At 43.6% G+C, this 27,770-nt stretch overlaps 2 protein-coding genes and 1 long non-coding RNA gene across 12 annotated transcripts; 2 read left to right on the forward strand and 1 right to left on the reverse strand.

Moving 5' to 3' along the window:
- The first annotated feature begins 419 nt into the window (after nt 1-419).
- LOC119013547 (glutamine-rich protein 2) lies at nt 420-19,184 on the forward strand. 8 transcript variants are annotated; one of them, XR_005072773.1, is made up of 18 exons: nt 420-1,365; nt 4,920-5,000; nt 5,818-5,889; nt 6,041-6,154; nt 6,579-7,014; nt 7,172-7,257; nt 7,600-7,722; nt 8,158-8,226; nt 8,497-8,661; nt 8,731-8,849; nt 8,957-9,022; nt 9,144-9,245; nt 9,702-9,846; nt 10,466-10,577; nt 10,940-11,059; nt 11,618-11,799; nt 16,979-18,333; nt 18,427-19,184. XR_005072773.1 is itself a non-coding variant. In XM_037088203.1 (17 exons), exons 3-17 carry the CDS (start codon nt 4,923-4,925, stop codon nt 11,746-11,748), a joined length of 1,938 nt encoding a protein of 645 aa, XP_036944098.1. In that variant the 5' UTR covers nt 1,304-1,365; nt 4,694-4,791; nt 4,920-4,922; the 3' UTR covers nt 11,749-11,969. The 8 variants fall into 8 exon arrangements, 6 of the variants coding, with proteins under 6 accessions (XP_036944094.1, XP_036944098.1, XP_036944100.1 ...); XR_005072772.1 differs by lacking the exon at nt 16,979-18,333 and having other exon boundaries at nt 421-1,365; XM_037088203.1 differs by lacking the exons at nt 16,979-18,333; nt 18,427-19,184 and adding an exon at nt 4,694-4,791 and having other exon boundaries at nt 1,304-1,365; nt 11,618-11,969.
- ubald2 (UBA-like domain containing 2) lies at nt 12,837-26,570 on the reverse strand. Its single transcript, XM_037088249.1, has 3 exons — nt 26,239-26,570; nt 19,943-19,999; nt 12,837-16,738 (listed from the first exon to the last, which is right to left on the reverse strand). The coding sequence occupies exons 1-3, from the start codon at nt 26,356-26,358 to the stop codon at nt 16,382-16,384; spliced, it is 534 nt and encodes a 177-aa protein (XP_036944144.1). The 5' UTR covers nt 26,359-26,570; the 3' UTR covers nt 12,837-16,381.
- Nucleotides 19,985-26,125, forward strand: LOC119013579. Of its 3 annotated transcripts, none has more exons than XR_005072783.1 (5): nt 19,985-20,113; nt 20,410-20,518; nt 20,824-21,271; nt 23,712-23,925; nt 24,419-26,125. It is a non-coding gene; the product is annotated as an uncharacterized LOC119013579 (long non-coding RNA). The 3 variants fall into 3 exon arrangements; XR_005072784.1 differs by having other exon boundaries at nt 21,108-21,271; XR_005072782.1 differs by having other exon boundaries at nt 20,410-21,271.
- Nucleotides 26,571-27,770: the final 1,200 nt, after the last annotated feature.

Consider the following 27,770-nt stretch of genomic DNA (forward strand, 5'->3'; position numbering starts at 1 on the left):
AACTCACATCACACATGTAGCTTGCATAAACTATGACAAGCAATACAAATAATGTTCAGTTAAAGAATTTTTTTTTCTTTTTTTTTTTTTTTTCAAAAAAACAAAACATGGTGACATTGTGCTGGGCTCTTCACACAACAAAAATGATATTTTCAATATTTGATTACAGTTTTTGTAGGTTTATGACTGCTTATATTTTAATATGTTCTTAAACTGTTATTTGGGTGAAATATCGTCCCAATAGAATAAGAAGAATGATTTTCTTCTGTAGTGTCATAGAAATTGTAGCGAAGGTTAAATGTGTGTAGGAAAATCCGACTGTATTTCCCTTCCCGTGAACACAGCATGATCACCGCTTGTTGCCTAGTAACCAGTAACGCCGCCAGTTGGTTGAGTCCAGCGTGGGAATCCGCAGAGACAAATGACGTCAATGTGCAACCAACGGCTAATACTGCATCCCGTATCAAGTGTGAAAATAAAAGTTAACAAACCCCAATGCGGCGATTCTACAGTTGCTAAAGGAGAACTTTGGACCTTATTGATGACTTCATATCGAGAATTGATGTCCTGACTCGTTTCTGTGCTGATTAAAGTCGCTGATCTTATAAACCGTCTTCTCCTTGTCCTCAAAGCTTTACTTTGGAGGGTAATTCGCTGTGTTTCCGGTGAATCCAGCTAGCATGACGCAGCAGGCAGCGGTCGCTCTTGTCTGTTGGACATGAAAACATTCAACTACCAACCTCCGAGATTACCGGTGCCGGCGGGACACTGGACAAGATAACTAACGTTAACAAAGTCATTTTCAAATTTGTCTTTATATTTTATCAAAATAAAAATTTAATCAGTGCAGGGGTTGTCACAAGCGGAATTTGATAAAATATGGATATAGCGGTCTCGGTTTGATAAGCTTGCTAACGTTAGCTGAACTTTAACTTTAACCAATTAACGGTTGTGTTGTCGTTTAAAAACAAAATGTCGGAGCAGAACATCAGCTTGTATGATCTGGTGAACTTATCCATCGGGACACCTCAGAAGGGAGCTGTCAACTTCGCCGCCCTACACGCCCTGCTCCACGCCGTCCTGAGGCAGCTGGATATCCGGGAGATAAAGACCCGGTGGAGGGGCGCTGCTCCCGGCGAATGGCACGCCGGTGCTGTGGTGGGTGTGACGGCTTCCGAACAGGACCACGACACGGAGGAGGGGGACGTTCCGAGGGACCAGGTGGAGCGGGAGGTTCGGCCCGGCACCGAGCTGCAGGAGCGGGGAGCCTCCTCCTCATTTCCGACCCCCTCCTCCGGTCCTGGGGTGGGCGGACAGGAGGGGCTCCGGTCCCGCATCGAGAGCTGCGAGGACGAGGTGTCCAAGGTGAGAGCTCCCTGAGTCAGTTACAGGTGATCCACTCATGTAAGAACTTTTACTCCATTGTAACTAGTGTTATTTTTAATATTTACTGAACTCAGAGTTTTAATTCACTATATTCCCAAAATGTAAAGTAAAAACTGGCCGTTCTCTTCAGTGGCTGATAACTGCAAGACAAACATTTATATCATATTTCTCATCAGCTTTATTAACAATATCAGGTAATAAGCTGTGGTGGAATGTATTTAAGTACATTTACTAAAATATCCCACTTGAGTATTTTCTTGTAATGCCTCTGCTCCACCACATTTATATGACAGCTTTCATTAATATTGACTTTAAAGATTAAAACTTTAGCTTCTATAATCGATGAAACCACACAGCAGTGTATGAAATAGTTAGATTTAAGTCCATCTGGACCAGCTGTCACAGTTAATACTTCTTAATGCATCAATAATAGTAATAAACCCTTTCTTTCACATAATGAGTACTTTTATTTCATTGTCAAATGTGTTGATTAATGTTTCCTAAAGACCAAGATTTTGTCCTCAAATGTCTCTTTTGGTCCACAACCCAAAGATCTTCAGTGTAAGAATCCAGCAAACAGTCACATTTAACAAGCTGACAGAAAGTTTCGACCTTTCCCTTCTAGAAAAAACTGATTTATCGCTTATCAGTATAGTTGGCGATTAATTTAATATTTGACAGCCAATTGATCAATCAATGCAGCTCCACTTTTGATAGTTTAAACACGTTTAAGATAGTATTTAATTTTCAGAAAACAGTGAAAATTGTACAACAAAACTAATTGAAAAACAGCTGCACTCTGAGATCATCAACAGGAGTCTGGTTCTGTGATACACAAAGATAATTAATGACAAATACTTTAATATAATCAGACAAAGAAAAGCAGCAACTTCTACTGTTAAAGAGCCTGGAAACATGGAATCAATAATAAAAGATGAATTAGTCAAAAGTAATCAGAATAGTAGCTGATTCATTTTCATTTTTTTCTCCTGGACTACTTAATTAGTTAATCGTTGCAGCTCTGAACTAGATTATCAGATGTTAATCAGCACGTTAAGACTTATTGATCATCTTCAGTAACACACTGGAGGAGCTGGTCATTTTTGTACAGGTGCTGACCACACCCTGTGCAGTGATGTCACAACAGGTGCTTCTCTTCTGTCACATGATGAAAACACCTGGTGACATCACTGATCGGGGTGACACCAGGTGTGCAACATGCGTCAGTTTTTCTGTGTGATTCAGTGTTGATTTGTGACTCGTCCTCTTCCAGGTCGCTCTGGTTGTTTGGTTAAATGAGGTTTTGTTTGAGGCAGCAGGACGCTCTTCTTCTCCTCCTCTATCTCTGGCGGGCTGCGGTGAACTTTTCAGCGTAGAATTAAGCCGTTGCTGACAGAGCAGAGGACAATAGGAGACGGGCACCACCCTGACATCTCAAATGACCTCTGCATGTCTCTGTTCAGGTTTCTGTCAGGCGGCTTCCAAAAGAAGGAAACATTAGAGAGAAGTAAGGATGTTCAGAGAACTGTTACCTGAAAGAGAAGAAGCGCACAGTTTGATCAGAGCAGAATGTGTTGCAGGTGATTTTGTGTCTTTGTCTGAAGTTTCCATCATCTTTTCTGCCTCGCTCTTGATCCTCCCTTCCTGTATGTGATAGGGGTAATTAGTCCCCTGCAGAGATGACTCTGGTTGTCAGGGGATGAATAACCCTCAGGTGAAAAGCAGGACATCAGGCCGGTGCAGGTGATGCTGCGTCTTTCAGAAGCCCGTCTGAATCATTCATGTCCTCCGTGGGCATCATCAGGGTCAGCTGGTGTATCCACTGACTTAACTATGATGAGGTGACCCGGCGTGCCCTCGTCCACCAGTGTCTCCTCTCTGTAGGGCCCAGTTCTGTCAGAAGGAGCTGAAGTAGAAGCCACATGTCAGAGTGTTCAGACACTGAGCCATGATCCAGCTATGACTCTGTCAGAGGAACCGTTTTATTAAACGTCTTTTTGGCTGTGGATCCCCTCCGAACAGCTGAGTGACGTTTGTTGCTCACAGTGCAGCGACAGTCAGCTCAGTTAATGAGTGACTGTTTGGATTAAAGAGTAACGAAGGTGAAGCTTAAAGTTTCTGACTTCTGCCCGGGAGGTCGTTTGTACGGTCCTGTTTGTTTGTTAGTTAGCAGAATATCTTATTCATATCGTGTGTGAATATCGGATGAAAGGTTGTGATGAAGGAAGAGAGGGTGTTTTTTAACTGTTTCAGTGTTTATTGTAGTTTATTCTAAATTAAGTCTGTTTTCTAACAAAATTCACATTTTTACATTTTTATCACTGAATAGTGCATGCTTCAGATAATTAATCATTTTACATTCATCTACAGAAAACTATTAAATATACATTTAGTATTTCTGGTTCCAGCTGCTCGTATGTAAATATTTGCTTGGTTTGGTGTTCGTGAGTATGAGAACATTAAACAGTTTTAACAGTAATATTCTGATATTTATTGTTCTAAAGATTAATCTATTAATCAAGAAAATGTCCTGTAGATAATTCAATGATAACAATTCTGCTGTTCACATCTTAGCTTATGTCTTGTTTAAATCTACATCTGCAACAATTATTCAGTCCAAAGAAAATTCATCTCCAAATATTTTTATAATTAATAAATTGTTTCGGCCACATTTGAAGCAACATGAGGATGTTCTGCTTGTCTTTGTCATTTATGACAGGAAACGAGGACTCTGTCTGGTTTCGGACTGTTTGTCAGATAAAAAAAGAGTTTTTGAAGACGTCACTTTTGGCTCTGGGAAAATGTGATGAGCATATTTCACAATCAGACGATAAATCATTTAAAAATGATGGTAGAATGACCCGATAATGAAAACACTCGTTAGTTGCATCCCTACTTGACGCAGTAGTTGACATATACGTGTAGTTCACTGAGTAGAAACGTTTAGTGACCGTCAGTAATGAGTCAAACATGTGGCTGCACTTATTAACAAGCTGTTAGTCATTCAGACGCTGCTGAAGCTCTGTGGGGTCGATACGCATCGGCTCATGTCCGGACACACTTGGCACAAGTTAAATACACAGAGCAGGAATGTCCTTTGTTTCAGTTTGTCACACACACACACACACACACACACAGTTTGATTGTAACCGTTGACTCTGCCAACAAACCCTGACAGCCTCACAGGAAATTTGAATAACCTGGTTGACGGAGGGATTATCAGCCTGACAGAGCTGGTGTGAAACTGTGTAACAGCTGGATTTGTCTCTTCTGTAACACCTGGATCAATGTTCACCCTGTTTGTCAGCTTCTGTCCACTTTCGTCGGGGTCAGAGGTCAGAGGTCAGATGCATGGAGTCAGATTCCTGAGACATTCCTCAGATTCCCTCAGGCAGAACAAACTGAGTAATTTTTTACACCAGTACATGCAGTGATACACTTTTTATATTCTACATGTTGAAGAAAGAAGAACTCCTTTAAACTGTTTATGGTCACTGGTTGATTTTAACGTGTCTGTCTGATTTTCTCTGTAGGCCATGAAGCTCATACAGGAACTCAACGAGCAAAAAGAGAACCTGAAGGAGGAGATGAAGGAGCTGCGCCAACAACACAAGGTGAGACAATTACCCTCAAAACAAGACTCTAATCTTTACACTGTAGTCAACAGTTATAATGATGAAAGTATGAAAGTCAATCTGAAAACATTTTACAACCGTGTGTCTGTCGGAGGACACAGACAGGTTCAGTAGGGGAGCTGAGGAATATGAGGAAACTGCAGCCTTTTAAATTAAATGTAAACTGCTGTATTATTAATACACTTAAACATACTCAGTCACACTTCCATGACGTTAGTAGAGACCTCATTCGGCTTTGGAGACTCAGGGCAAAAACAGGCTGCAAATCACTCACTCTGCAGCTGCTCCTCAACAGCTGATTTAGACTCAGAGGAGCCTGTCAACAGTTTGATCAGTGTCAATTTACAAAAAGGAGCCAAATGGTGGAGGTAACTAAAAGCAAAACAACATGCAGAAGCAATCCAATAACTAAGAAAATACAAACAGTAAAAGCCATTAAAGCACAACGTCCTGACCGCTGACGGAGGGAAACACACAGGTGAAACTAATCAGGACAATCACAAAGACAAGGCAAGTTTATCTGTAGAGCACAATACATAGAAGATAACTCACAGTGCTTTACAGTGGCCACACAGTCACATTAAAGGCATTAAGGTGCAAGAGACAGGAAGTGAAACAACATGTGTGACACATGATCAGACATCACTAAACATCACAAAACCGCAAACCATCACAGTCAGCTCTTCTGTACTCTGAGAAAAGAGGACACGCTTCAGAGATTTTAATGAATCGACAATAATAATCAAACCTCGGTGGAGATTTCAGTGCTGCAGTAAGTCTTCCCTCCTGTGGTCAGATGGTCGGTGTAGAGACGGTCGCTGCTGTGGAGAAGTGCTGCCACCGTGTGGACGACCTGGAGGAAACTGTGGTGAGTGAAGGTCCTCTTCTCTGCAGGAGCATCGAACTGCTCTCACTTCACACTGTTCACACTTTTCATTTCATTTTTCTTTTCCACATTTAAAAATATAGTTGCAGTGACTTTTTGTCCATGAAAAGTGATTAAAGTTTCATCTCATCAGAGATCTTTAAAGGAAACCTTTCAGAAGTACCCGGAGCCGGAGGAGCTGATTCAGTGTGTGACGTGGGACGACATGCAGGCGGCTCTGCTCGGTGAGACAGAAAGCACTCCGAAGGTGAGACAAAACTGGTTTCAGAAAGAAATAAGTGCAGTAATCCAGTCTGTCAGGAATAAATCCTGATGTGCACTGAGGTAAATGTGGTTCTAGTGAAGCTACTTGTTAGAAATCAGCTTCCAAAATGACTCGATTAGAAAGAACGTGCAAAGAAGAAAGATACTCGGAGAAAACACTTTTGATTTCAGTGCTTTAAATTGAAATCTCAGTACAGTGCACAGGTGCATTTAATCAAGTCAAGTATGTGTCCCTAAAGTTTGTGTTGATTATGAAGTCAATTAAATCTCTCTTTATGTTTATGTGGAAAAGCTGCGAAGCATTCAGATTTAACTCTTCTTCAGTTTTAATTATTAGTTTGTAATCACAAAGTCAGAGATCAGAATCTACTTTATATGACCTTCAGCATGTCTCTGCTGTTTTTCAGGACTGTGCACATTCAGGGCTTATTGCTGTCAAACCCACACACACACCTTCCAGCAGCATCACTGTAAACACTGCAGCCTCTCGCACCAGCTCGCCCTCCTCCTCCCGCCCTGTCGAGGATGCCGACAGGTCGGCAGCTCCTCGGTCTCCATCGTTAAGTGGACAGATTTCAACTCTCCAGCAAGCGACTGACACCCAGCCGGACGTGGAGGCTTCACCGCTGACTCGTCCACAGACAGGCCGGATGTCTGCTGGCGTGTTTCAGTCTCTGAGGGCCGGCGGCTCCGAACGCCACCCAGAGATGGTGGCGGCTCTGAGGAACATCGGCAAGCAGAGGGAGACGTTCAACAAGCTGGAAGCTCGTGTTACTGCGCTGGAAGAAGCAAAGGTGGAGCAGTCCGAGCTGACACACCTCAGAGAGCTCATCACTCACAAAGGTAACTTAACATCACCTGAGCTGACCTTTTAGTTTCTGCACCGTGGACACATGTATCAGACTTAGCTGCCACTTATTACAGCAGATTTGATCAGATCAAGCTGGAATCTGTTACTTCACTGACTTGTACTAATTTCTTTATCATATTTTACATTCAGGTTCACAGGAAGTGTCGAGCAACCTGATGGATGAGCTGAACCAGCAGAGCGCTTTAATAAAGAACCTGATGAGTGAGCGGGACAAGGTGGGTGAATAAACAGGACACGTTCTTTAGAGACAGTTAGACATGATCCAGACATCAGCACCAAGATCAGCTCCTCAGTGTGTGTGATGATATGACGTGTGTGTTTGAAGCTGGACAGTCTGCAGGACACGTTCATGAACCCGAGGAACTAATGTGACAGAAATGAGTGTTCAGTGTGTGTGAATTAAATATGTACGAATAAAGTTCTGGTGGGGAATGTTTTTATCTACTGATCCAACTCTTCATTCACGTCCAGTACAACTGACACAAAGCTGTGACAGGTGTGTGTTTTAACACTAACGTGTGTATAATCGTGTGTATATCTGTGTGTGTGTTCTTCAGAACGTGGAGCTGGTGGACGACGTGCAGAAGGCGATCCTGCAACTTCAAGCTGAGTGTGAAAAACTGCACGAGAGCAGCCGGAGTCTGCAAGAGGACAGCAGACAGAGACAGACACACATAGAGGTGGACAGACACACACACACACACACACACACACACACACACACACACAGTTTCACCATCCATTTTGCTCTTCTGACTTGGATTTTTTTCTCGATTTCTCTCTCGGTGTTCCGTCTACAAACTGTCGATCAGTGTTTCATGTTCAAAAGTCTTGTTTTGTCCACAATGAGAAGATATTCATGGACGAGGAGAGAAACCAGAAAATATTCTCATTTAACAAACTGTGAAAAACCTTTTTTTGCATCAAAAATTACTCAAACCAAAAAAATTATCAAAATAGTTGACGACTAACAGTGTAATAATACCTGTTAATATATTTGATCACCACACACTTTTATTTCTTCAAACATGGTGTTTAAAATATTCTCAACTTTGCGTGGAAGAAATATGTTTTTAATTCTTGCTAACAGTAACTGCTGAACTCTGTTTCAACAGGAGCTGTACAAGAAGACGGAGGAGCTGGAGGAGAAGAAGGCTGACAGGCGGGTGGTTGAGAGAGAAATCGTGAGTGGGTTCATTTTATATTTTAGAGGAGTTGGACAGGTCTGTACAGACGAATTCACAAGCTCATATTAACTACAGAGACGATGTCAGAATGATACAGTTGTTTTGTTGGGTAATAAAATCAATAACAGAAGTAATAACTGTTCCTAGTGTGTAGTGTGACTGTCTGCACATGAAGCTTTCATTTTATTTCTGATGATATTTTATTGTCACCAGACTCTGAAGGACTCCTACAGTCCTAAACGTCTTGTTGTCTCTCCACACCTGCAGAAAGCAGATAAATCTGCTCTGGAGAGCAAAGTGAGCCGCCTGCAGTTTGACTCTGTGACGGAGCAGCTCAACGCCATGTTCCACGAGCTGCTCAACAAGGTGACGGGCCAGGAGCAGGACTGGCACAAAGTCATCGACAAACTCTCCACAGAGATGGAGTGTAAGGTGAATACTGTCAGACAGGAGCGTCACATGTGAAGGTTTGACATGATATCTGACCTCTGACATCTGTAGCTGAACAGGATCGAGTTGGACTCTGTGAAGAAGCAGCTCGAAGGTCGCTGGAGGAACATCCACGAGAAGCTGCAGGCCCAGGAAGCTCCAGAGCACGAGGACGCTGCTGCTTTAAGAAAGTACGAGTTCATATGTCCATCTCATACCTACTCATGGATACTAATACATACAGGAGCTGTGTAACGTCAGCTGAGAGGAGAAGTGACGTCTCTGTGTTTATTTCCAGACAACTGGTGGGCAGATTTCACTGCCTCTCCTGTGACCGACCTGTTGTCAAGTACACATCTGGAACGTGAGTCAAAGCTGATAACAGCGACCGTTTGGATCCAGATTATCTGGCTTATTCTTCATATTACAAAATAAAGGGACTCATCAGCTCTTGTTCATTCATCTCTCCTCTTTGGATGATAAAGGCATTTGGTGAATCTTCCGTCCTCTCCTGGATTTCCAGCACACAAGTCCAACAGGCCGTTCACTGTCTACGCTCTGGAGCGGTTTCGACAGCACTACAGGAGGTGAGATCAGCTGAGTTACCTTCCTGTAACTGCTCTCAGTTCATCAACTGTTTCCCTCCTGTCACCAGCAGGGGGCACATGAGTCCAGCAAACTTAAAGTTAAAGGATCAGTTCACCCACAAACATCATCTCCTCCCTCCATGCTGATTTAAAGTTTCATAGTCCACAAAACATTCCTGGAGTTTTGCAGCAAAACAGCATTGCGGCATTCTGCTAAACAACAACAAAAAACCATCCACAAAAACATCAGTTGTCTCCACACAACTCGTCTGCTGTAATCCAAGTCCATAGAAACCCTGAGATCACAAACTGATCTGAAAATATGTTGTTTACACCCTTTTTTACGATGAAATCCTCCCTGTGGCTGCTAAGACAAAAGTGGGGTGTAAATGTGTAAAACAGAGATGCTGCAGACACTTTGTCCTCACGTCTGGGTAACTCTGTCTGACCGAGCAGCGAGCGGATCTCTGAGCGGACCGACTACAGTCAGCTGACCGTGTCGCGGAGCTGTGGGGGGAGGCACACCGTCACCTCAGCCAGCCAGCGACGCACCGGCCTGCACAAACACCACAGCCAGACTGAGGTGGACACTATGATTCAGGTACAACTGCAAGAGCTTATACCTCCTCTATTAGAAGAGTAAAGAAAGAGTCATTACGGTGGGTTAGTGAGTTGTTTTTTCTAGTGAAAAGAATGAAGGTTTTGAGGCGTCTCAAGTCTCGGTGGTGAGAGGAAACACGTATCAACAGGGGAGCAGACTTAAACACAACACCGGAGCGCTCTCCATCCAGGGAGTACCGTCCATTCACTGTTGTGTTAACTCGCTTTCTATCACTCTGCCTCTTCTCCTTCTTTGCCTCCATCAGTGGGCTTCTTTTTTCATTTGCAGTGTAGAGTTTCCACAGTTATTCGAGTTGTTCCACCGTTACCTGTGGACAGTGACCGGAGAAAACTATGCCTATTCCTGTTTTGGTTGCACAGTGGCAGCCTTCTTTGTGCCGTATTTCGTCATTCATTTTTGCATTTTGACCAAATGAAAAGTGAGTTTTATAGGGAACAGACGCTCAGAAGGAGAAGTTAAAGTGAAAAAGGTTCTTTGTTTTCTTTACAAAACAACTTCATTCATTGCACAAGAATGTACAGTTCAACAAAAACACTGGATCGATCAGATGTCAATAACTCTGTGTGTGTGTGTGTGTGTGTGTGTGTGTGTGTTTTAGTCAGAGGAGGTTGATATCATCGGAATGGACGGACACATTTACAAAGGTCGCCTGAACACACCTGCTGTCAGGAACACGGACAGTAAATTACCTACAATCTCCTCCAAAGAAGGTAGATTTATTTATATTTTAACATCCATAAATGTGACAAATAATAATAGTAATAATTACCATTATTATTATTATTATTATTATTATTATTATTATTATTATTGTTATATTTTTTGAGCGGTCAGGAACTTTAGCCCAGGTGCCTCGTTGGTTCTTTCAGCCTTCAACCTGAAGTTTTAAGTGAAATATAAGAAGTGATTTGACACCTGCTGAAGTCCGTCCCTGCCGCCTGCTGTCCAACATGATTTATGAGAACAAATGTCATTGAATGCATCTTGGCTGAGAGGTGTGAATGTCGAGGACGCTCTGTTTGCTCTGTGCTGCCGGTTGAACCTTGTCGTCTCCGCGCTCTGATGTTCGCAGGTTTGAGTAAAGACAAAAAGTCTTCGCTGTCCCATAAACCTGCTGCGTCTCCGGAGGTCGGACACGCTGCTCAGCTTCATCACACCCACAGTGCCAAGAGCGCTCAGTGCAGCCGCTCAGGTGAGTCACACACACACACACACACACACACACAGATGAAGACGTCACAGCTCTCCTCATCCCCTCTGTGGTTTCCTCTCACATTTTAAAGATGTCCATGTTCTGCTCATATTAAAATATGTGATAGCTGTCAGAACAAGTCCGTCCCCTGAACTGAAACCAGCGCTCATGAAGCTGATCATCAGCTGTCTCTGTTCATCATCACAACCAGAGAGTTTGAGATGTAAAAACAAGGCAGAACAGAGTGATATTCAAAGTAAAATACATAACAGTCACACAGCTAGAGAAGAGTTCACACCACCTTCTGTAGATCCAAACCACTAACATGATACAGAAACATAAAGGTGGAGACGCTGCAGGAGGAAGAAATGAACTACAAGATTCCACCTTTACATTTCCAAGAAATGTCCAGAGCAGAAAACACCTAAATGAAACAAGTGTTTTCTATCCACTGGTCTGAAAGGAGTCACGTGATGGCAGCGATATGTCACCATCATCCTCCACCAGCTGACCCCCTCACGCCTCCTCTAACCTGCCTCCTCTCCTCCTGCCCTCCAGCCTCCAGCAGCTCGGGTCGAGACTGGCCCGTGTCGGCTCTGGGCTGCACGTCTCAGAGCTCCTTCACTGCCGCTTCAGCCACAGCCGAGAGCAACGCAGGGCGACGGGCCGACGAGCCGCTCGACCTGTAGAGGGCGACAGAACGCTCTGTACTAGTTTATATGTGATTCTGCAGAGAGAAGGTAACCTGCTGCACTACATGTCCCATAATGCACCTGTCCAACACCACAAGAGTCCACGACTTGTTTATTTTTTTACTTTGTTGATTTTTTTGTGATCGGACACTTTCAGTGTTCTTATGAATAATAATGTCAATAATAATCAATAAACTTGAGTGTAAGTTGGATCACTTCCTGTTGCTTCAGAGGGTTTTTCCCCTCAGTGGGACACAAGATCCTGAATCTGTACCAGCAGCGGTGGAATGTAACTAACTACATTTACTCAACTGCGGCTTCAGAGCACTTTATCTTTTATTCATCTGCAGATTAAAAGATTCCAGGTGAATCAAACAGTTTCTTCCCTCAGAACAGGAAGATGAACAGTTCAGAGTGAGTTCAGTCCTCCTCGTCTGTTTCGTCTTCACTCATCAGCGAGTCCTTCCTGCCCTCAGCCTCGTGTTTCTGTGAACAGGAAGTACTCTTCAGTTCGTAGTAGTGATGTGTTTCCCCTCATGATGCAACTCCCCGGGGTCCTGGCCTCCCACCACAGTCTGACAGTTGAAGGGAACAACATATGGAGGCTTGTGTCACTGACTGTCACTATGTATATATATTTATAGTACAGGTTCTTTAACATCTGTTTAAATACAGTTTGCTGATAATATTCCTGTACTTTTACTTGTAATAGAGTATTCTTCTGTGACAGACAGTAATTAATGTGAATAATTCTCTCCCACTGAATATTGTCTTCAGTCACGTCTGCGGCTCTTTAAAGCTCCATGACTCACACTGTTGTTGAATCTGTATTATCTGCAGTTGATTAATTGTGTCATTGAACGTAACTCTTCCTTTTTCCTTCTTCGAGTACACTCTTGTTTTCACTCATCATCTGACGAGAATCAGCAGCTCAGTTTGACACTTCCACCACTTCCTTCCTCAATCTTCAGCCACTTCAGAGGAAAAGTTTCACATCTGTGTGCTTTCTCAACCGTCCGTCAGCTCTTACAGTAAAAACAAAGTGATGAAACAGCGTCAGCAGAGAGGGAAGAACACACAGGACGTAGCAGATCATACCTTGTTTTATTAAACATATAAATACAAATTTCAACAGAGGAAATGAACACAAGGTACTTGAGAGAAATCTCTAGAAAAGAGCCATGGATTAGAACAGAGTGAATATCTGACAAAAAATACCATCGTCCACTTGGTGAGGGCAAAATAAGAGTTGACTGGGAGGTAAAGTGTCTTAGAGAGGACATCAGCCTGTTGACGTCGGGGCGGCTGGGACACATCAGCTGCCTCTGCAGGAAGCTCCGACACAAAGCTGCTGCTCGTCCATCATCAACACATCCCGTCACCAAACCAACCAGGCAGTTCAACACATTGCAGACGTGTGCCTCAACTTGTCCACAAACAGCTGCAGCGTTTTGATTTAAAGGAAAAATCCGCCCTCAGGTCTGAACGTCTGCTTCAAAAGAACCATGCTGCTAATTAGAAATAATAACGGATGAAGTCACGTGTCCACTGCAGGCACGAGGAAGCTTTGGAGGACCTCCACCACAGGAACAAGGGTCTGAATTAACTCTCTTATTCCTCAACAAACCCCTGCTTGGAGGATTGAACTTCCCAAAGTACAGGAAGCCCTGAACATTTCTGATTGGTCGAGTGCTGGCAGCATTTTATTTCAGCCTCCATTTTAAAAAATGGAAAACCAGTTTGTTTTTAGCTCGTGGAGCTTCGACAGAACAAAGATAAAGTTGTTATAAAAAGACACAGAAACAGCCAGATTTGAATTTCTCTGTACTTTGTGTTTGTCGACCTACATTCACTTCAGCCAGCGATAAAAATCAATTTGCGGACGGCTAACAGTGCGATCCATCACACGTCTGCTGTCAGGACATTTTCCAGGTGGGTTTACAGAGACAGAACCCTGAATTTAAACCCAAAACATGAAGATTTCCTGACAAAAACCACGTGGTTTTACTGTTGAGACCAGACGATTAGCACAAAGTTGTCACTACGTATCTGTCCGTTGCCGTAACGTACAAAGCCAACAGATATTCTGCTCATTGGGTTGATATTTAAAATGTTACTTTTAAATAAATTATAATTGATCAGATTTTGAAAGCAGCTCATAGTGTCTGAATGGAAAGTAAAATATTTCCTGTAAAATGTGGTGCAGTAGAAGTAAAAAGTAGCATCAAACTAAAATACTCAAGTACAAGTGTCAAAAAATTGCACTTAATTTCCAGCACTCGAGTAAATGTACAATACATTCCATCCATTATTATCAAATATTCTAATAACTGATTAATAGACGATGTAAAGTCAGTTTTGAAGAGTAAAAGAGTATAAAAGTCTTAAAACATTTAAAGGTTTCATCTTAAAAATGTGAAGATCCTGCAGTTTTTACTTTTTTCTACAAGATACCAAACAGTGTGTTCAGGTTCATTCTGGAACCTGAAGACAAGCCGACGTTTACAGACCACACGACGATCATAATGAAAAGAAAAGAATCGCAGGTCGAAGCGCCGAGGTGAGACTTTCAACACTTGATCCTGATAATGTTCACTGTGATGGATCAGATGATTCAAAACATCTTCAAGTCTGCAAACTGAGTCTCAAACTGTGAAAAAATGAGTCAAAAACACCTGCAACAGATCAGAAAGACTAAAAATGTCAATCTGTCTCACATTCAGGGTGTTTCTGAACTCGCACCAGAACCAGAAATGTGGAAGACTCCGACAAGAACGTGACAACAAGCGTGGGGATGAAACACGCCTCATTAAAAGCTGTTTTATAGGACGGATTTTTCCTTTACGTCAGTTCATTTGATTCATTTCTGCATCAGGTGTTAAAATCTAATCAAACGTTATTGATGAAGGGAAACAGCTGTGAGTGAAGCCGAACCTCCCCGAGACAAACAGACAAACCTGCAGTAAACGTGAGCAGGCGTGAAAAGAAACAAGAAAATCAGAAACAGTTGATTGTCTGTGTGAAGCTGTGAAGAAAAACCTGTTTTTCATCTCGGCGTCGTCACTCCCTGACGGCGACAATAACAACTTTCTCTCTCTCGTGAAGTGAAGGTGACTTTCTGTTTTTTGACGCTAACCTACAGGTGAATCTTTGTGACGAACACGAGATCCTGTGAGCGGAGTCTCGTCGAGGTTCAATCGTTTAAGACTCTGGACTGAATTCTTTCAGCAGCAGTTTGTACTTGTTCAATCCGTCTGATCCTGCCTGTGTGTGGATACATTCAGAGCACGAGGGGCCTCTCCCATTCAGACAGACAGAGGTAGGAGTGGTTGAGCGTCTGAAAGGTTGTGTGGAAAATCACTGAGTCGGCCTCCGACCCTCACAGACGGACAGAAACATCAACAAAATATTCTCCGATCAGATTCGTGTGCTTTTCTGTAGTTCATCGTCAGCGTGACTGAAATCTTTTGGCTGAGGTTTTATTTACAGAACTTGCCGCTCATTATCAAACTAACAGGAAGTCGGGAGCGATCAGGAACATTTAAAAAAAAAAAAACGACACTCCTGCTCCGGCTTTAAATGATTCCTAACAAAACTACGATATAAACGTGGCAGCCCTCCGTCTTCCAATCATCAAATTATTGCAAACATTACCAACATTTCTTTATCGCTCATCTTTCTTCACCGTTTCTCCGACACATCGTCCGACTGAACACCAGTTTGTCTCTCGTCCAGAAAAACACTTCCTGCAGTTCTGAAGGTGCTGAACAGAACCATCTGCTACAAACTGTTTGAAAAAAGAGAGAGACCCTGTCAAAAATACTTGGCAGGTGATTGGACGAACCACCTGTACATCACAGGCTTTAACCAATCAGATCAGCGATAAGAGAGCACAGCTGGTGAATCACACTCCTGCTGCTGTCGGTCAGCTACGCTAACACTTCAGGACATGCTAACGAACAGACGCTTCTCTCACAGACTGACGTGTTTAACGATGCAGAACGTTTTGTCATCTGGACAGTTGAAGATTCCTGAAACAGTTTGAGAACAGCAGGAAGTGTTTTAACCAACAGATCACCTGGTGTTAACGTCACACACAACCAGCCACAGTTCTGCAGGCTGTAAATCAAACTCCACCTCCTCCAAACCACAGAACAGACGTGTGGAACATTTGGGATTTGAGCTCCGTTCCTTTTGTTTATCTGCTGGTTATTGTCGCCTTCCTGTTCTGACAGAGTTTCTAAAAAAGACAAGATCACTTGAACAGATCACATGGCTCCTATCCTCAGTGCTCTGTCGGGTCCTGGGCTTGTTTGCATTGATGATGAAAAAGAAGTTTCTGCATTTATCCCCGGACTCTGTGACGCGTGTCATCAGTGAGCCGGTTCTTCCTCGGCTCGATGACGAAGATGAAGACGGAGTGAAAAGTGTCTCCTGCAGAGCCGAACGGCTCGTCTTCACTTAGAAAAACAAGAGGAAATCAGCAGTGTCTTTGTCTTTTTCCATTTCCTCTCATTCCATACATGTAACCCCCCCACCACCCTCGACTACCCCCCACCCCTCCCCCCAAACAGATTATTTGGCTACACTGACCCAGCCGCCCTGCCCCCCCGCAGCCCGCCGCTCAGTCTCATCTCTGGCCGTGGAGCGCCGATACAACAGGGGGCTGCTGGGAGCCGCTGGGCTGAGAGACGGGGGGCCACATGGGAGTCTGTTGCATGTGGTGGTGGTAGTGATGGTGGTGCATGTGGTGGCCGGTGGGGGATGACGGGGGCAGCCAGGCCGGCTGGTGGCTGGGCGGCGAGGAGGCCCAGAAGGAGCTGAAGCCTGACGTGGAGGAAGGGGCCGGCGGGGAGCACGCCATGGACACCTGGGAGGGGCCGCCGCCGCCGCTGGAGCCGCACTCTGACGCCCGCAGCTTGGAGAACATGGTGATGGCGTCCGGGAAGTTGGGTGGCGTGGCGGGTGTGTTTCTGGGAGTGCACATCTGTAGGACGGACACGAGAGGTGGAGGTTAACAGGAAGTCTTTTTCTCCAATTCTGTGTTCGCTTTTCAAAATGCTTTTACAAATGACATGAACAGCGAATGTTTCTCCAACTCAACAACTCACTAAACTGAGACGTGTGTTGAGGGAGTCTGGAGACAGAAAGTAGCCTAAACTGTTACTGTTTAGTGTCTTTGTAAAATGGGACTGTCTGACTGTGTGAATGTCCCTTTTTTTACAAGGAGACAGACAACCTCATGTTCTGATTTAATGCTGGCTGCAGATGAGAGGATGGAGGTGATGGAGGCCTGTTTAAAGTTGAGCTGCAGACAGAAGGTTTCACTCAAAGACGTCTTGAAAACAAACTAATGAGGGCTGAAAGTTCACGTCCAGGCCAGAGTTCAGCTCAGCGTCCACCAACGAGGAAGAACAGAACAATCCTTCAGTCTGACGCAGGATCAGAGTTCACCAGTTCAAGTCCTAACACACTTTGTTTTCATATTGATTCAGTGAACTATAAATTATTTCTCTACTGATTTAATATTAGCATCAGTCAAAACAAGACTGCAGAATCAACACTTTGAGGATTTATTATCTGATCTGATGTTTCCACTTTTCAATCAGGAAACTTCTGACTTACTTTATTCAACACTGATGCATGAAGCAGTTTATAGCCCCCAACATGTTGTGTTTTATTATTGAAGCACCTATAACAGCACAGATTCCTTCATTTAATGATTTTTACGATTGTGATGTTGTCATGAGCCGTTATAACACATTCTGTTTTCTGTCGAGTCCTCCAGCTCTGACCGAGGTAACATGAGCCGAGAGAGACACGCTGCTAAATGCCAAAAGTCCTCAATTAAACACACACACACACACACACACACACACACACACACACACACACACACACACACACACACACACACACACACACACACACACACACACACACACACACACACACACACACACGATGCCAGAAATGGAAGAGGGGTCCTCTCAGCTGTGCAGCAGGAGGAAGGACTACTGGTATATTTAGAAAAAAACACACTCAGGCATGTGCACACACATAAATCATACACACACACACACACGTTTGTGAGGACGTTTGTGTGCAGAACAAAACAACTCAATCACACAACTGAGCTGCTTCCCTCCTGAACTCTGTGTTTAGACGATGAGACACACACTTCCCTCCACCAGACTCCATTCACAAAACTGCAATTTCTCTATTTCATGTTGATGGAAGACTGTGAGCTTATACACAATGCCACACACACACACACACACACACACACACACACACACACCTAAAAGTACTCAGGTCGCTGATCTCTGATCATTTTACAGTTGTTTTACAACATTGAACATTTGTAGTTTTGTCTGTTTATTTATTGATCTGAGACTCGATCAGATTCTGTTTGTGATGAACTTTTCACAATAAGATCTTTTTCAGCGCCTCCTCGCTCTGTGAATTTCCTCTGTGGTTAACTGTCAGCAGAGAGAGTTAATATTTGATCACGGCTTCATTATTGCTGCAACACTGACTTCTTTCTCCTGCACGCTCCTCGAGGCCACCATGGAGGAGGAGGTGGGGTGTAAGAGTCCGTCCTGCAGCTGATGCTCACCCCGAGTGTCTACTTGCTTCCTTTTTCCAGTGAACAATCCTGTTCTCTCTACACAGAGCCTCAGGCGAGATGATGTCACCGCACTGCACCCAAAATAATAACAAACCATGGCCGCCGCCTCTCACACACTTCCTCACTCTGTTGAGCTCCAACACGCTCCACCCAGCAAGACGGAGAGGCACGTACACCAACGAGAGAACAGCCAGAGGAAAAGAAAAGCTTCAGACTGAAAACAAAAACATGGCTGCAGATGTTGGCGTGCTGTTTCTACACGGTCAGGATGGGACAAATCCCAGGATGCATTGTGGTTGGTTAGTGGGAGAAGATTCAGACTATTAAGAAACACGGTTGCATAAACAGCCGTGGACCAAAGACACAGACGTCTCTGTGGACACGGTGACGCAAGTTCTGCACCAACACACTCATTATTTGATGCATTCAAATGTGAGTGAAGCCGGTAATTATTGTGTTACAGATTAAATGTTATTATGACTGAACACACCCTCCATATAGCACAAAGACTCTTAATGTAGCTGTATCAGAGGCAGACACTCCCTCTGGGGTCGGCTCAGCCCGAATGAAGTGACAAGTTTCCTGAATAATGAACTAAATGTGAATTTTACATAACAGAGCAGCAAAAAGAGCGCCGAGTCTCAGCTCGGGAAAATAAACACGTCCGTCATCAGACTCCATGTTTCTACTCAAACACAGAAGGAAGTTCATGTCGAAGAAGGAACAAATAATGAAGAACTAGTCAAAGACAGAGTTTCACAAAGTTTATAACGTTTCTCATTAAACAACTCTTAAAATCCGATGATTTGTTAGAGGACTCTGTTCTGGTTGTTGTTACTAGTTCAATGTTTGGATCAGTGTGTTCACAAACATCTGCTGCTAATCATGGCAGGTTGAAAGAGCCCCAACATCATCATCATCATCATCATCTTCATCTTCTTCTTCTTCAGACTGAGGTATGATTTTCTCCTCACTCAACTCCCAAAATCATGTGATTTGTTAATGGAGTCTGGTGCAGTTGTTTTATGTTGTTTTTATAGTTTATGTGTTAGCATTGAGCTAACAGATGAAGCGCTAGTTGTATGACATTGAATTAAGAATGGTAAAAAAACAGGACCATGATCCTGAAGTGAATGAATTCATTTCACTGTTTGAGGTGATGGAGCCAGAAGAGACTGGTGCACTGTGGGTAGTTCAGAGGGCCTGGGAAATCAGAGCATTCAACAAAAGCCGTGTTCAGGAACCTTAACAGATCAGCAGCGGAGGACGATAAGTTGTTCTGTGACTGTTTCATTACACTGCACTACTCTAGTTTATAATGACTGTAATAAAACTATTCTCCATCCCAATGTGTCACATCTCATTAAAGAGGGTTTGATTCAAACACTGGATGAGCTTCTAAAGCATGCTTTTAGTGCTGATCCAGTGTGTGTGTGTGTGTGTGTGTGTGTGTGTGGACCAGCTGTGTGTCTCTGCAGGTCAGTGGGTGCATCCATCCCACCATCCTGTGCAGACGAGTCAGCCACACTCGGCCTTCAGTCCAGCTCTCGATGCACTTACCATCTGGTGGTGGTGGCTCGGGATGTTGGCCTCCTGGAAGAAGGAGCTTAAGGCGGTCTGCAGAGAGACGGACAGAGAGGAGGTGGTGTTAGGAGCAGTTTGATTTATTCAGATTAAAATCACACAAGCTAACGAAGAAGAGCTGACTCCTCCTCCTCCATCAGCCCACAGGTCAGTTAACAGGTCACATGAGCTCAGGGTTGAAACTTATCTTCATGCTGGGATCTAAAAGAGGGTTTGTGGACCACAGAGGCTTTTTCAGATTAGCTGAGTGACTGATGGTGTAACAGGAAGACTTCAGATGAATCTGACTTCCTCTGAACAAAAGCTCATGTTGTTATATTAAAAGGGGGGATAATCAAATATTACACACCAATAAAATCCTGATTGCTGATTAAAACTTCTGACATGATTCAGGCTCAAATGTTTTGAAGTTTTCTTCGTGTTTCTCATTCATTCATTCACAGACTGATGAATCCCAGAAATGGCGACAGGCGACCGAATGAAACAAACGTTACTTTGAGTAAACTTGTGGATTTCTCTGGTTTGAACATTGCTGGAATCGTCTGGGACAAAGTGAGAACACAACTAAAGAAACATAGTGACACCAGTCTGGTGCAGAATTCTAACATATTACATTTTGACTATTTTCAATAGTGAATTTACAAACTTTACACCTGACAAGTTTCTGGCTGAAAAAACAACAAATGTTCATTTTGGTTCAAAAATAAAACTGAGAAACTTTTTTTCAGTAAAAACAAAGTTGAGCTCAGTTTAATCAGCAACTACTTTAATTAACTGTCAAATGTTTAGGTGTTATTTGCCCCTAAGACATCACTGGCTGGTTCTTTGGGTCACTGATGTTCAGTTCTGACTTTTAGGAAATACAGAGAATTTCAAGACGTTACCTAAGACGGACATTTTCAACCACTGTCTTCATTTAAAGCCCAAACTATGAATGAGTTGGCTGGGAGAAGAATCTGCTCAGTGATTATTCATAAAGATAATCACACGTCGAGTCTCCTTCCTGCTGGAGGACGAGGAGCCGACGGACTGGAACACCGAGTCACTGTGAAACGTAAACAGCAGCTTCCATGGCTGCCTCCCTGTGTTAACAAGGAAATGAGCTGGCTTCACTTATTGTTCGTCTTTGTTGTGAACGCAGACGAGGCCGGCGTGAACACAAACACACTGGATGACCCGAGAGAGACAGAAACAACGTCTGATAAGAGAGCAGAACCAGCCTAAACACGTCAGCCAGGAGAAAACATTCCTCTGGATCTCACTCACACTCATGACAGGAAGAGCTGCTGTGATGTCATTCTTCAGGTAAACACTCACTCGTGTGTGAAGTCAACGACCGAGACGGCCGACTCAACACAGCAGAGTTCATTCAGCATCACCTTCACAAATATATCGGCATCAGTTTTGGATCTGTTCTGTTTGTGTATAAAAACAGAGCGAACACACGTCATGTAGCTTCGCAATGAATCTAAGATGTTTCCTGCTTGTAATACTTAACAATTACTCGACTGAACAAGTAAATCTGTGTGTGTTTCAGATTTATCTCACTGAAGTGCTTCTGTCTGGATGTTTGTGTCTTGGTGTAATGAGACGCTCTTGACTAGAAATTACACAAATACACTTGGTGAGATTTTGAGTATTTGCAGTGTTCAGAACGTGCTCAGAAACACTCTGTTAGTTTAAAGACGCATTGAAAGTTAAACCATGTGAATGTGACGCAGCCACACGAGGCCCCGACAGGACAGAAAGCATGAGAGCAGGAGGGAGTGTGAGCTGGTTTCACTGCTCAGTGTAGCCTCCATTTCCCCTCCAGCGGAGGCCTCTCCTCCTGCCAACACTTCAATGAATGCAGTGGTTTCCCCCCCACAGTCTCCACCCACCCACTGCTCCACTCATCCCCACCCCCACGCTCCGGTTGTTTGACAACAGCAGCGGCGGTGCAGGAATGTCTGCCGTACAACGTGACACACATATCAAAGCGTCAAAGTGCTTTGCTGCTATTGTGTGAAGAGCCAGTGAGTCCACGCTGCTCTTTGTCTCCGCTCAGTTTATTTTTCAGGACCAGGTTCACTGAGCGTCACTCACTAATGTCACACTGTCGGCTCACATTTCCTGCCGCTGCGAACACAAACTGCACAGAGACTCTAACCTACAGCTGAGCGCCCAGTTTGCCAAGGTTTCCTTAAAGGATCCTTAATGAACAAAGTTTCATTTCCTCCATGGTTACAAAACAAGACGGCCGGAGAGGAGAGTTTACGTAAAAATAAGACCAACAGATCCAACGTCAGCTTAGCAGTTAAAGGAACAGTTCGTCCAAAAAATTAAATCCAGACATCCTCTCCTCCTCCTGAGGATATAAAGTCCTCCTCTCCTCCTCCTGAGGATATAAAGTCTCCTCTCCTCCTCCTGAGGATATAAAGTCCTCCTCTCCTCCTCCTGAGGATATAAAGTCCTCCTCTCCTCCTCCTGATGATATAAAGTCTCCTCTCCTCCTCCTGAGGATATAAAGTCCTCCTCTCCTCCTCCTGATGATATAAAGTCCTCCTCTCCTCCTCCTGAGGATATAAAGTCCTCCTCTCCTCCTCCTGAGGATATAAAGTCCTCCTCTCCTCCTCCTGATGATATAAAGTCCTCCTCTCCTCCTCCTGAGGATATAAAGTCCTCCTCTCCTCCTCCTGAGGATATAAAGTCCTCCTCTCCTCCTCCTGATGATATAAAGTCCTCTCCTCCTCCTGATGATATAAAGTCCTCCTCTCCTCCTCCTGATGATATAAAGTCCTCCTCTCCTCCTCCTGATGATATAAAGTCCTCCTCTCCTCCTCCTGATGATATAAAGTCCTCCTCTCCTCCTCCTGATGATGTAAAGTCAGGTGAAGTGTGGTCTTCCACAGAAGTTCTGGAGCTTCACAGTAAAACACAGTTGCAGCGTTCTGCTGAACAACTGAAGCAGCTGAAACTTGATTTAAAACATCAGACGTCTCCAAACAGCTCGTCTGCTGTGATCCAATATATGTTATGTACATCCTCAGTGAGCAGCATGCTAACAGCCGAGCAGCCACACAGAGGAGGGTTTAAATAATGTCTCTCAGATCAGTTTAGGATGTCGGGGCTTCTGGAGACGGTTATCACAGCCAACAAGCTGTATGGAGACATCTGATGTTTTTACTTCAGGGAAACTAAAATCAGAAGCTCAACAACCTGCGTCTGTAACATCTTCTACATGTGATGTATAAGTGCAGCATTATTGTTGTTTAGAGCCTCTGGACCGACGGGACGACAGCCGAGAACAGAAGACGTCTTCAGCCTCACTGAGGAAATAATCAGGCCACCGCCGACACACACAAAGACCTTTTTACTACGTTCACACACTGACAGAGCAGCCAAACACAACCACACCTCGTGTTCTCAGAGCTCACATACACCAGAGCTGAAGCTGTGAGCTCAACAATAAAGAAACTCACCGACACAAAATGAATTCATCGTTCATAAAACAACACACCAGGTCTGGTTTCAGCTGCTCCAGTGTCACCATCATTTCAGACTGAACATGTTCAACTGTTTAACTTCTCTTATATTCAAAATAAAGCAACTGATTTTGGCACCTCAGGGCTGCAGGTTGGATGTTGGATGGACTACACGTGACTACACGTCACCTCCAGCTGTCAGAAACAACAAGGCCGCAACTAACAATTCATCTGATTATTTTCTCAAATAATCAGTTTGTCTATTTTACTATTTTCCACAGCCTGAGGTGACGAATCCAAGTTGTTTTGTCCGACCAACAGCTCATTATTTCTGCCTCTGAAGCAGTTCTGCCATTAAAACTTGATAATAAAAGAAAACATGTGTAAAATCACATGGTTATGTAGAAGGACGCCTTTTTATCCAACCTGGAGTTTCATCAGATGCTTCGCTGTGTCTGTGGGTTCTGCACTGTTTGCTGTTCAGGCAACATGAAGGTGAGTGACTCACTGCAGTGACTCGACGCAGCCACCACACACACTCTCAGCATACATACACTCCTGTTTCACTTCACAGTCACATCAGAACACCAGCAAAATCAAACTGTCACCCAGCGCTGATTCCATCAGTTTTAAGGGACTTTGTTGCTCCTGATGGTACAAAATCGCCACGTCGTTCTAAAATGATTCGTTATTTTGACTTTAAGAGCAATTAAATTTATATGGTAACAATTCCTGTTTTCACACTACAATATCTATCCACTGTCCAACCAACAGTTTAAAACCCCAAGACTCTTCATTTTCTGTCAGAAATGACAAGGAAAAGCAGTAAATCCTGACAATTAAGCTGGAACCAGACAATTCTTTATGTTTTTGCTTGAAAAGTGACTGAAAGGATAAATCAATAAGTGGATTGATTATCACAATAGCTGCAGATACTGTCAGGTCAATATCAAACCTAAAGTTAACCTCCTCCCCAACTCATTTGCAGCTCCACCTCTGACCTCCTGAGCGAGTTAAGACCACGATCACAACTCAAGAGAGCAGCTGAGCCGAGCCGCCTCCACCCGTCCCTCTGCTGAACCACCTGGCCCGGCTGCGGCCCGGCGCCGCCCCGACAGATTGGTCATTAACGCAGGCGGAGGAGTGGTCTGAGGAGACGGCCATCTGGAAGATCCTTCAGGTGTCTGTCAGCTGTTCTGAGGCCAGAGGGCTTCTCACAGACACTCATGTTAGGATCACTTTGAGATGTCTGTAATGAGGCGGCCATTTTGACCCCAGTCAGCTGACGTGAGCAGCAGAGTTGAGAGTAATGACTGCAGGGCTGCAGATAAAGTCTGTTTTCAGTTTCTTTGACAAACTCTCTTTGTTTTCCTGACTGAATACACAAACTGGCTTCACATTGTTTTCATCTGTTTACATGTGGCGGACCCTGCCACCTTTCTAGCTTCCCTTCCAGCCCTTTAATCTGACAGTTATGTTCTTGATTTTACTGGAACATGATGCGTTCAAATGTCTTGCAGGGCTGCAGCCAATAATTATTTTCATTTTCACTCATTTTCTCATTGAACTGATCAGTTGTTTGGTTGATAAAATGTCAGAAAATGGTAAAAACTAAACAATGTTTGGTGTTTTGTTGACAACCTGAAGATCTTCAGTTTACTTCAGTTTAGAGGAGGAAGGAAACCAGAAATTCACATTTAACAAGCTGACATCAGAAGATTTGGAAAATAAAATCACTCAAACTGATTAATCAATCATCAGAAGAGTTGTTGATCTATCTAACAGCTGAGAGCCAATTGATTAATCGCTGCAGCTCTTGTTCTAACTTGTTCTCTCTGCTGCTGGTCGCTGACAGCTACAGAACAACATGTTGTGTGTCTGCAGCGATGAACACACCGTCTCATGTCTCTGAGGTCATGGTGCGTTTCACCAACAGTTTAAAATCCAAAATGAATCAATTTCCAGCCGTGTAAAGCAGACAGAAGCACACGAGAGGAGCTGGGAGCTGAGAATAGATTAACAGTTTAATTATTTCAGCTTTAAATAACTGTTCATAGCAGAGGAGGTTTATAAATGAGAACAGCTGGAAGGATAATACATCTTAATCAGTCTATATATAACTGAACAGGATCAATGTCACACCTCTCAGCCGTGAGTACAGTGAGTGTGACCTCTTTATATCCTCCTGTAACATGACTAGAACATGAAATAATGCAGTTATTAAGACCGTTTTAAAGCCTGTGATTGGCTCATTAACTCCAAGCTGTCCATCCAGGCAGGAAACGTGATTACAGGATTGTTTTGAAGCCGTCAGTCTGGCAGGGATCCAGCTATCATCCTGAGAGCTGACCGAACCGGCCCAACCTGTAGTTTCTAATGGCAGAACATGTCATCAGACGGGCCTGCTCTCACAAGATGGCATCACTGATCTCCACGTTAACATACAGCCGTGTGTTCTCTGACAGCCATTAAACTACAGCGCAGGCAGCCAGCGCCAGCCTCCATGTTGTTTTTATGAGGAGTGGGTTATCATGACGAGCTAAAGCTAACAACAGTTAGCTCGGCGATGACACAGTGGATTCCTGAGGAGGATGTAAACAAAAACGGCCGTTGACTCAAACACCACGTCCTCAGCTGCTAGCTTAGCTTCTGCTAGCTCACAGCGGCGCGTGGTCGCGAGGAAGGACACACAACGCTGAAAATAACCGACACAGGAAGTTGATGTGAGTCTGTGGAAGCTGTCTGAAGGTTAAACAGCAGCTCACCCACAGGACGACACGGAGCACACAGTGAATAAAGCCCGCTCACCTCGAACTGCCAGTGGGCCGCTTGTAGGAGCTGCTTCGCCTGGTCGGCGGCGCAGCCCGCCGTCAAAACAAACTGGTTGATCATGACTTGATGCCTCAGCTCGTCCATATTCACAGACATGACCGCTTTCCTCGCCACGCGCAGCTGCTATAAGGTCGAAAACAAACTAAAAAGTCAAACAGTGTTCGATGGACTCCTCTGAACCCTCAGACCCGGTCCTGCCTGCCGCCTGCCTGCTGCCTGTCTCCGCCGCTCAGTCTCCGCAGCCTCCGACCAGCAGCAACAACAATATTTTCATGTCATCACTAACAACAAAGAGGGGAGCGCCGCTGATTGGACGGCTCCGCAGCAAGATAGTACTACAGAGGCGCTGATTGGTTACCACTGGGAAGCGTTTAAATTCACTGTAGCGCTTGATTTACTCGTCAGGGAGTCTGCCGGTGGGTGGAGTCGGTCTGTGATCAGCCCTCCGCCCTCCGTGGACATCCGGCTGATTTGTACACGCGCTGTTATTCATGTCCGTTACGCTGACGTAATGTGTGTTATTGGATATCAGCTGAATACGGACAGCTGATTGGCTGCTTCGCTTGGCAGGTAAACACAGGAAATATTCCAATGTTTACAAATAGTTTTAGATATTTGTGTCAAATCTAATACATCCTGTCAACAGAGACCTTATGAGACAGAGCTGGAAATGTTATTGTATTTATTTTATAGACATCATATATTCATTATCATTAAATAAAGGACTGTATAGAGTATTTTTATATACATGGACACTTGTTTATTGTATCACTTTTAAGCATGAAAATGACATGTGCTCATATGTAGCAAACTATTTAATATATTTATACTTTTATTTAAAATCTTTTTTTTTATCCTCATAGAAACTGACAACCCACATGTTACTGTAATTTTTTATCTTTTATCTTTTTATTTGACTTATTTTATCTCATGTAGTCATGCATGCATTTCAAAAATATGTTGATATATGCTGCAACTAAAGATTATTTGGGTTTTTGATTCTTCTGTTGTTTATTTACTCGTTTAATCGATTTGTAGTTTGGTCAAAAAAATGTCAGAATAATATTTAACAAACTGACAGCAGAGAATTAAGGCAAACAATTCCCAATTTAACAACTGCAGTGGGAAAGTAAATAACCAGGTGAATTAATCAGTAATTATGACTTTTTCTCACGTTGTATTTATTAATTTATGCTTACATTATTTTTTGGCCTCCTTTTTGGTGCATTTATTTATTGTTTTAATTCTGACAGTTTCAGTCCTCCACAGTCGACCTCAAAAGTCTTGTTTTGTCTAGAAGCCAAAGATATTCAGTTTACTGTCACAGAGGAGGAAGGAATAGAAATGTTGTGGCTGTAATCTTTAAACTCGGGTTTTGTTGGTCTGTTGGTCGACACGCAGCACTTAACGCTGCATGGTTTGTGATATTGGGCTGTTTATATAAAACCGTCTTGACTTCCATGTTTTTACCATTTTTAGCCTCAGTTTCAACAGATTTGAATGATCCT

This window comes from Acanthopagrus latus, chromosome 23 (assembly GCF_904848185.1).
Source record: "Acanthopagrus latus isolate v.2019 chromosome 23, fAcaLat1.1, whole genome shotgun sequence".
NCBI lineage: Eukaryota > Metazoa > Chordata > Actinopteri > Spariformes > Sparidae > Acanthopagrus > Acanthopagrus latus.

Excerpts from the sequence above, each read along its gene's own strand:
- LOC119013547 (XM_037088199.1), top strand. The coding sequence starts at position 973 with ATGTCGGAGCAGAACATCAGCTTGTATGATCTGGTGAACTTATCCATC. Across the intron at positions 8,850-8,956 it reads GACGCTGCTGCTTTAAGAAA|ACAACTGGTGGGCAGATTTC; the intron begins GTACGAGTTCAT and ends GTTTATTTCCAG. Across the intron at positions 9,023-9,143 it reads GTCAAGTACACATCTGGAAC|GCATTTGGTGAATCTTCCGT; the intron begins GTGAGTCAAAGC and ends TGGATGATAAAG.
- ubald2 (XM_037088249.1), bottom strand. The coding sequence starts at position 26,358 with ATGTCTGTGAATATGGACGAGCTGAGGCATCAAGTCATGATCAACCAG. Across the intron at positions 20,000-26,238 it reads CGGCCCACTGGCAGTTCGAG|ACCGCCTTAAGCTCCTTCTT; the intron begins GTGAGCGGGCTT and ends GTCTCTCTGCAG. Across the intron at positions 16,739-19,942 it reads CGAGCCACCACCACCAGATG|ATGTGCACTCCCAGAAACAC; the intron begins GTAAGTGCATCG and ends TCCGTCCTACAG.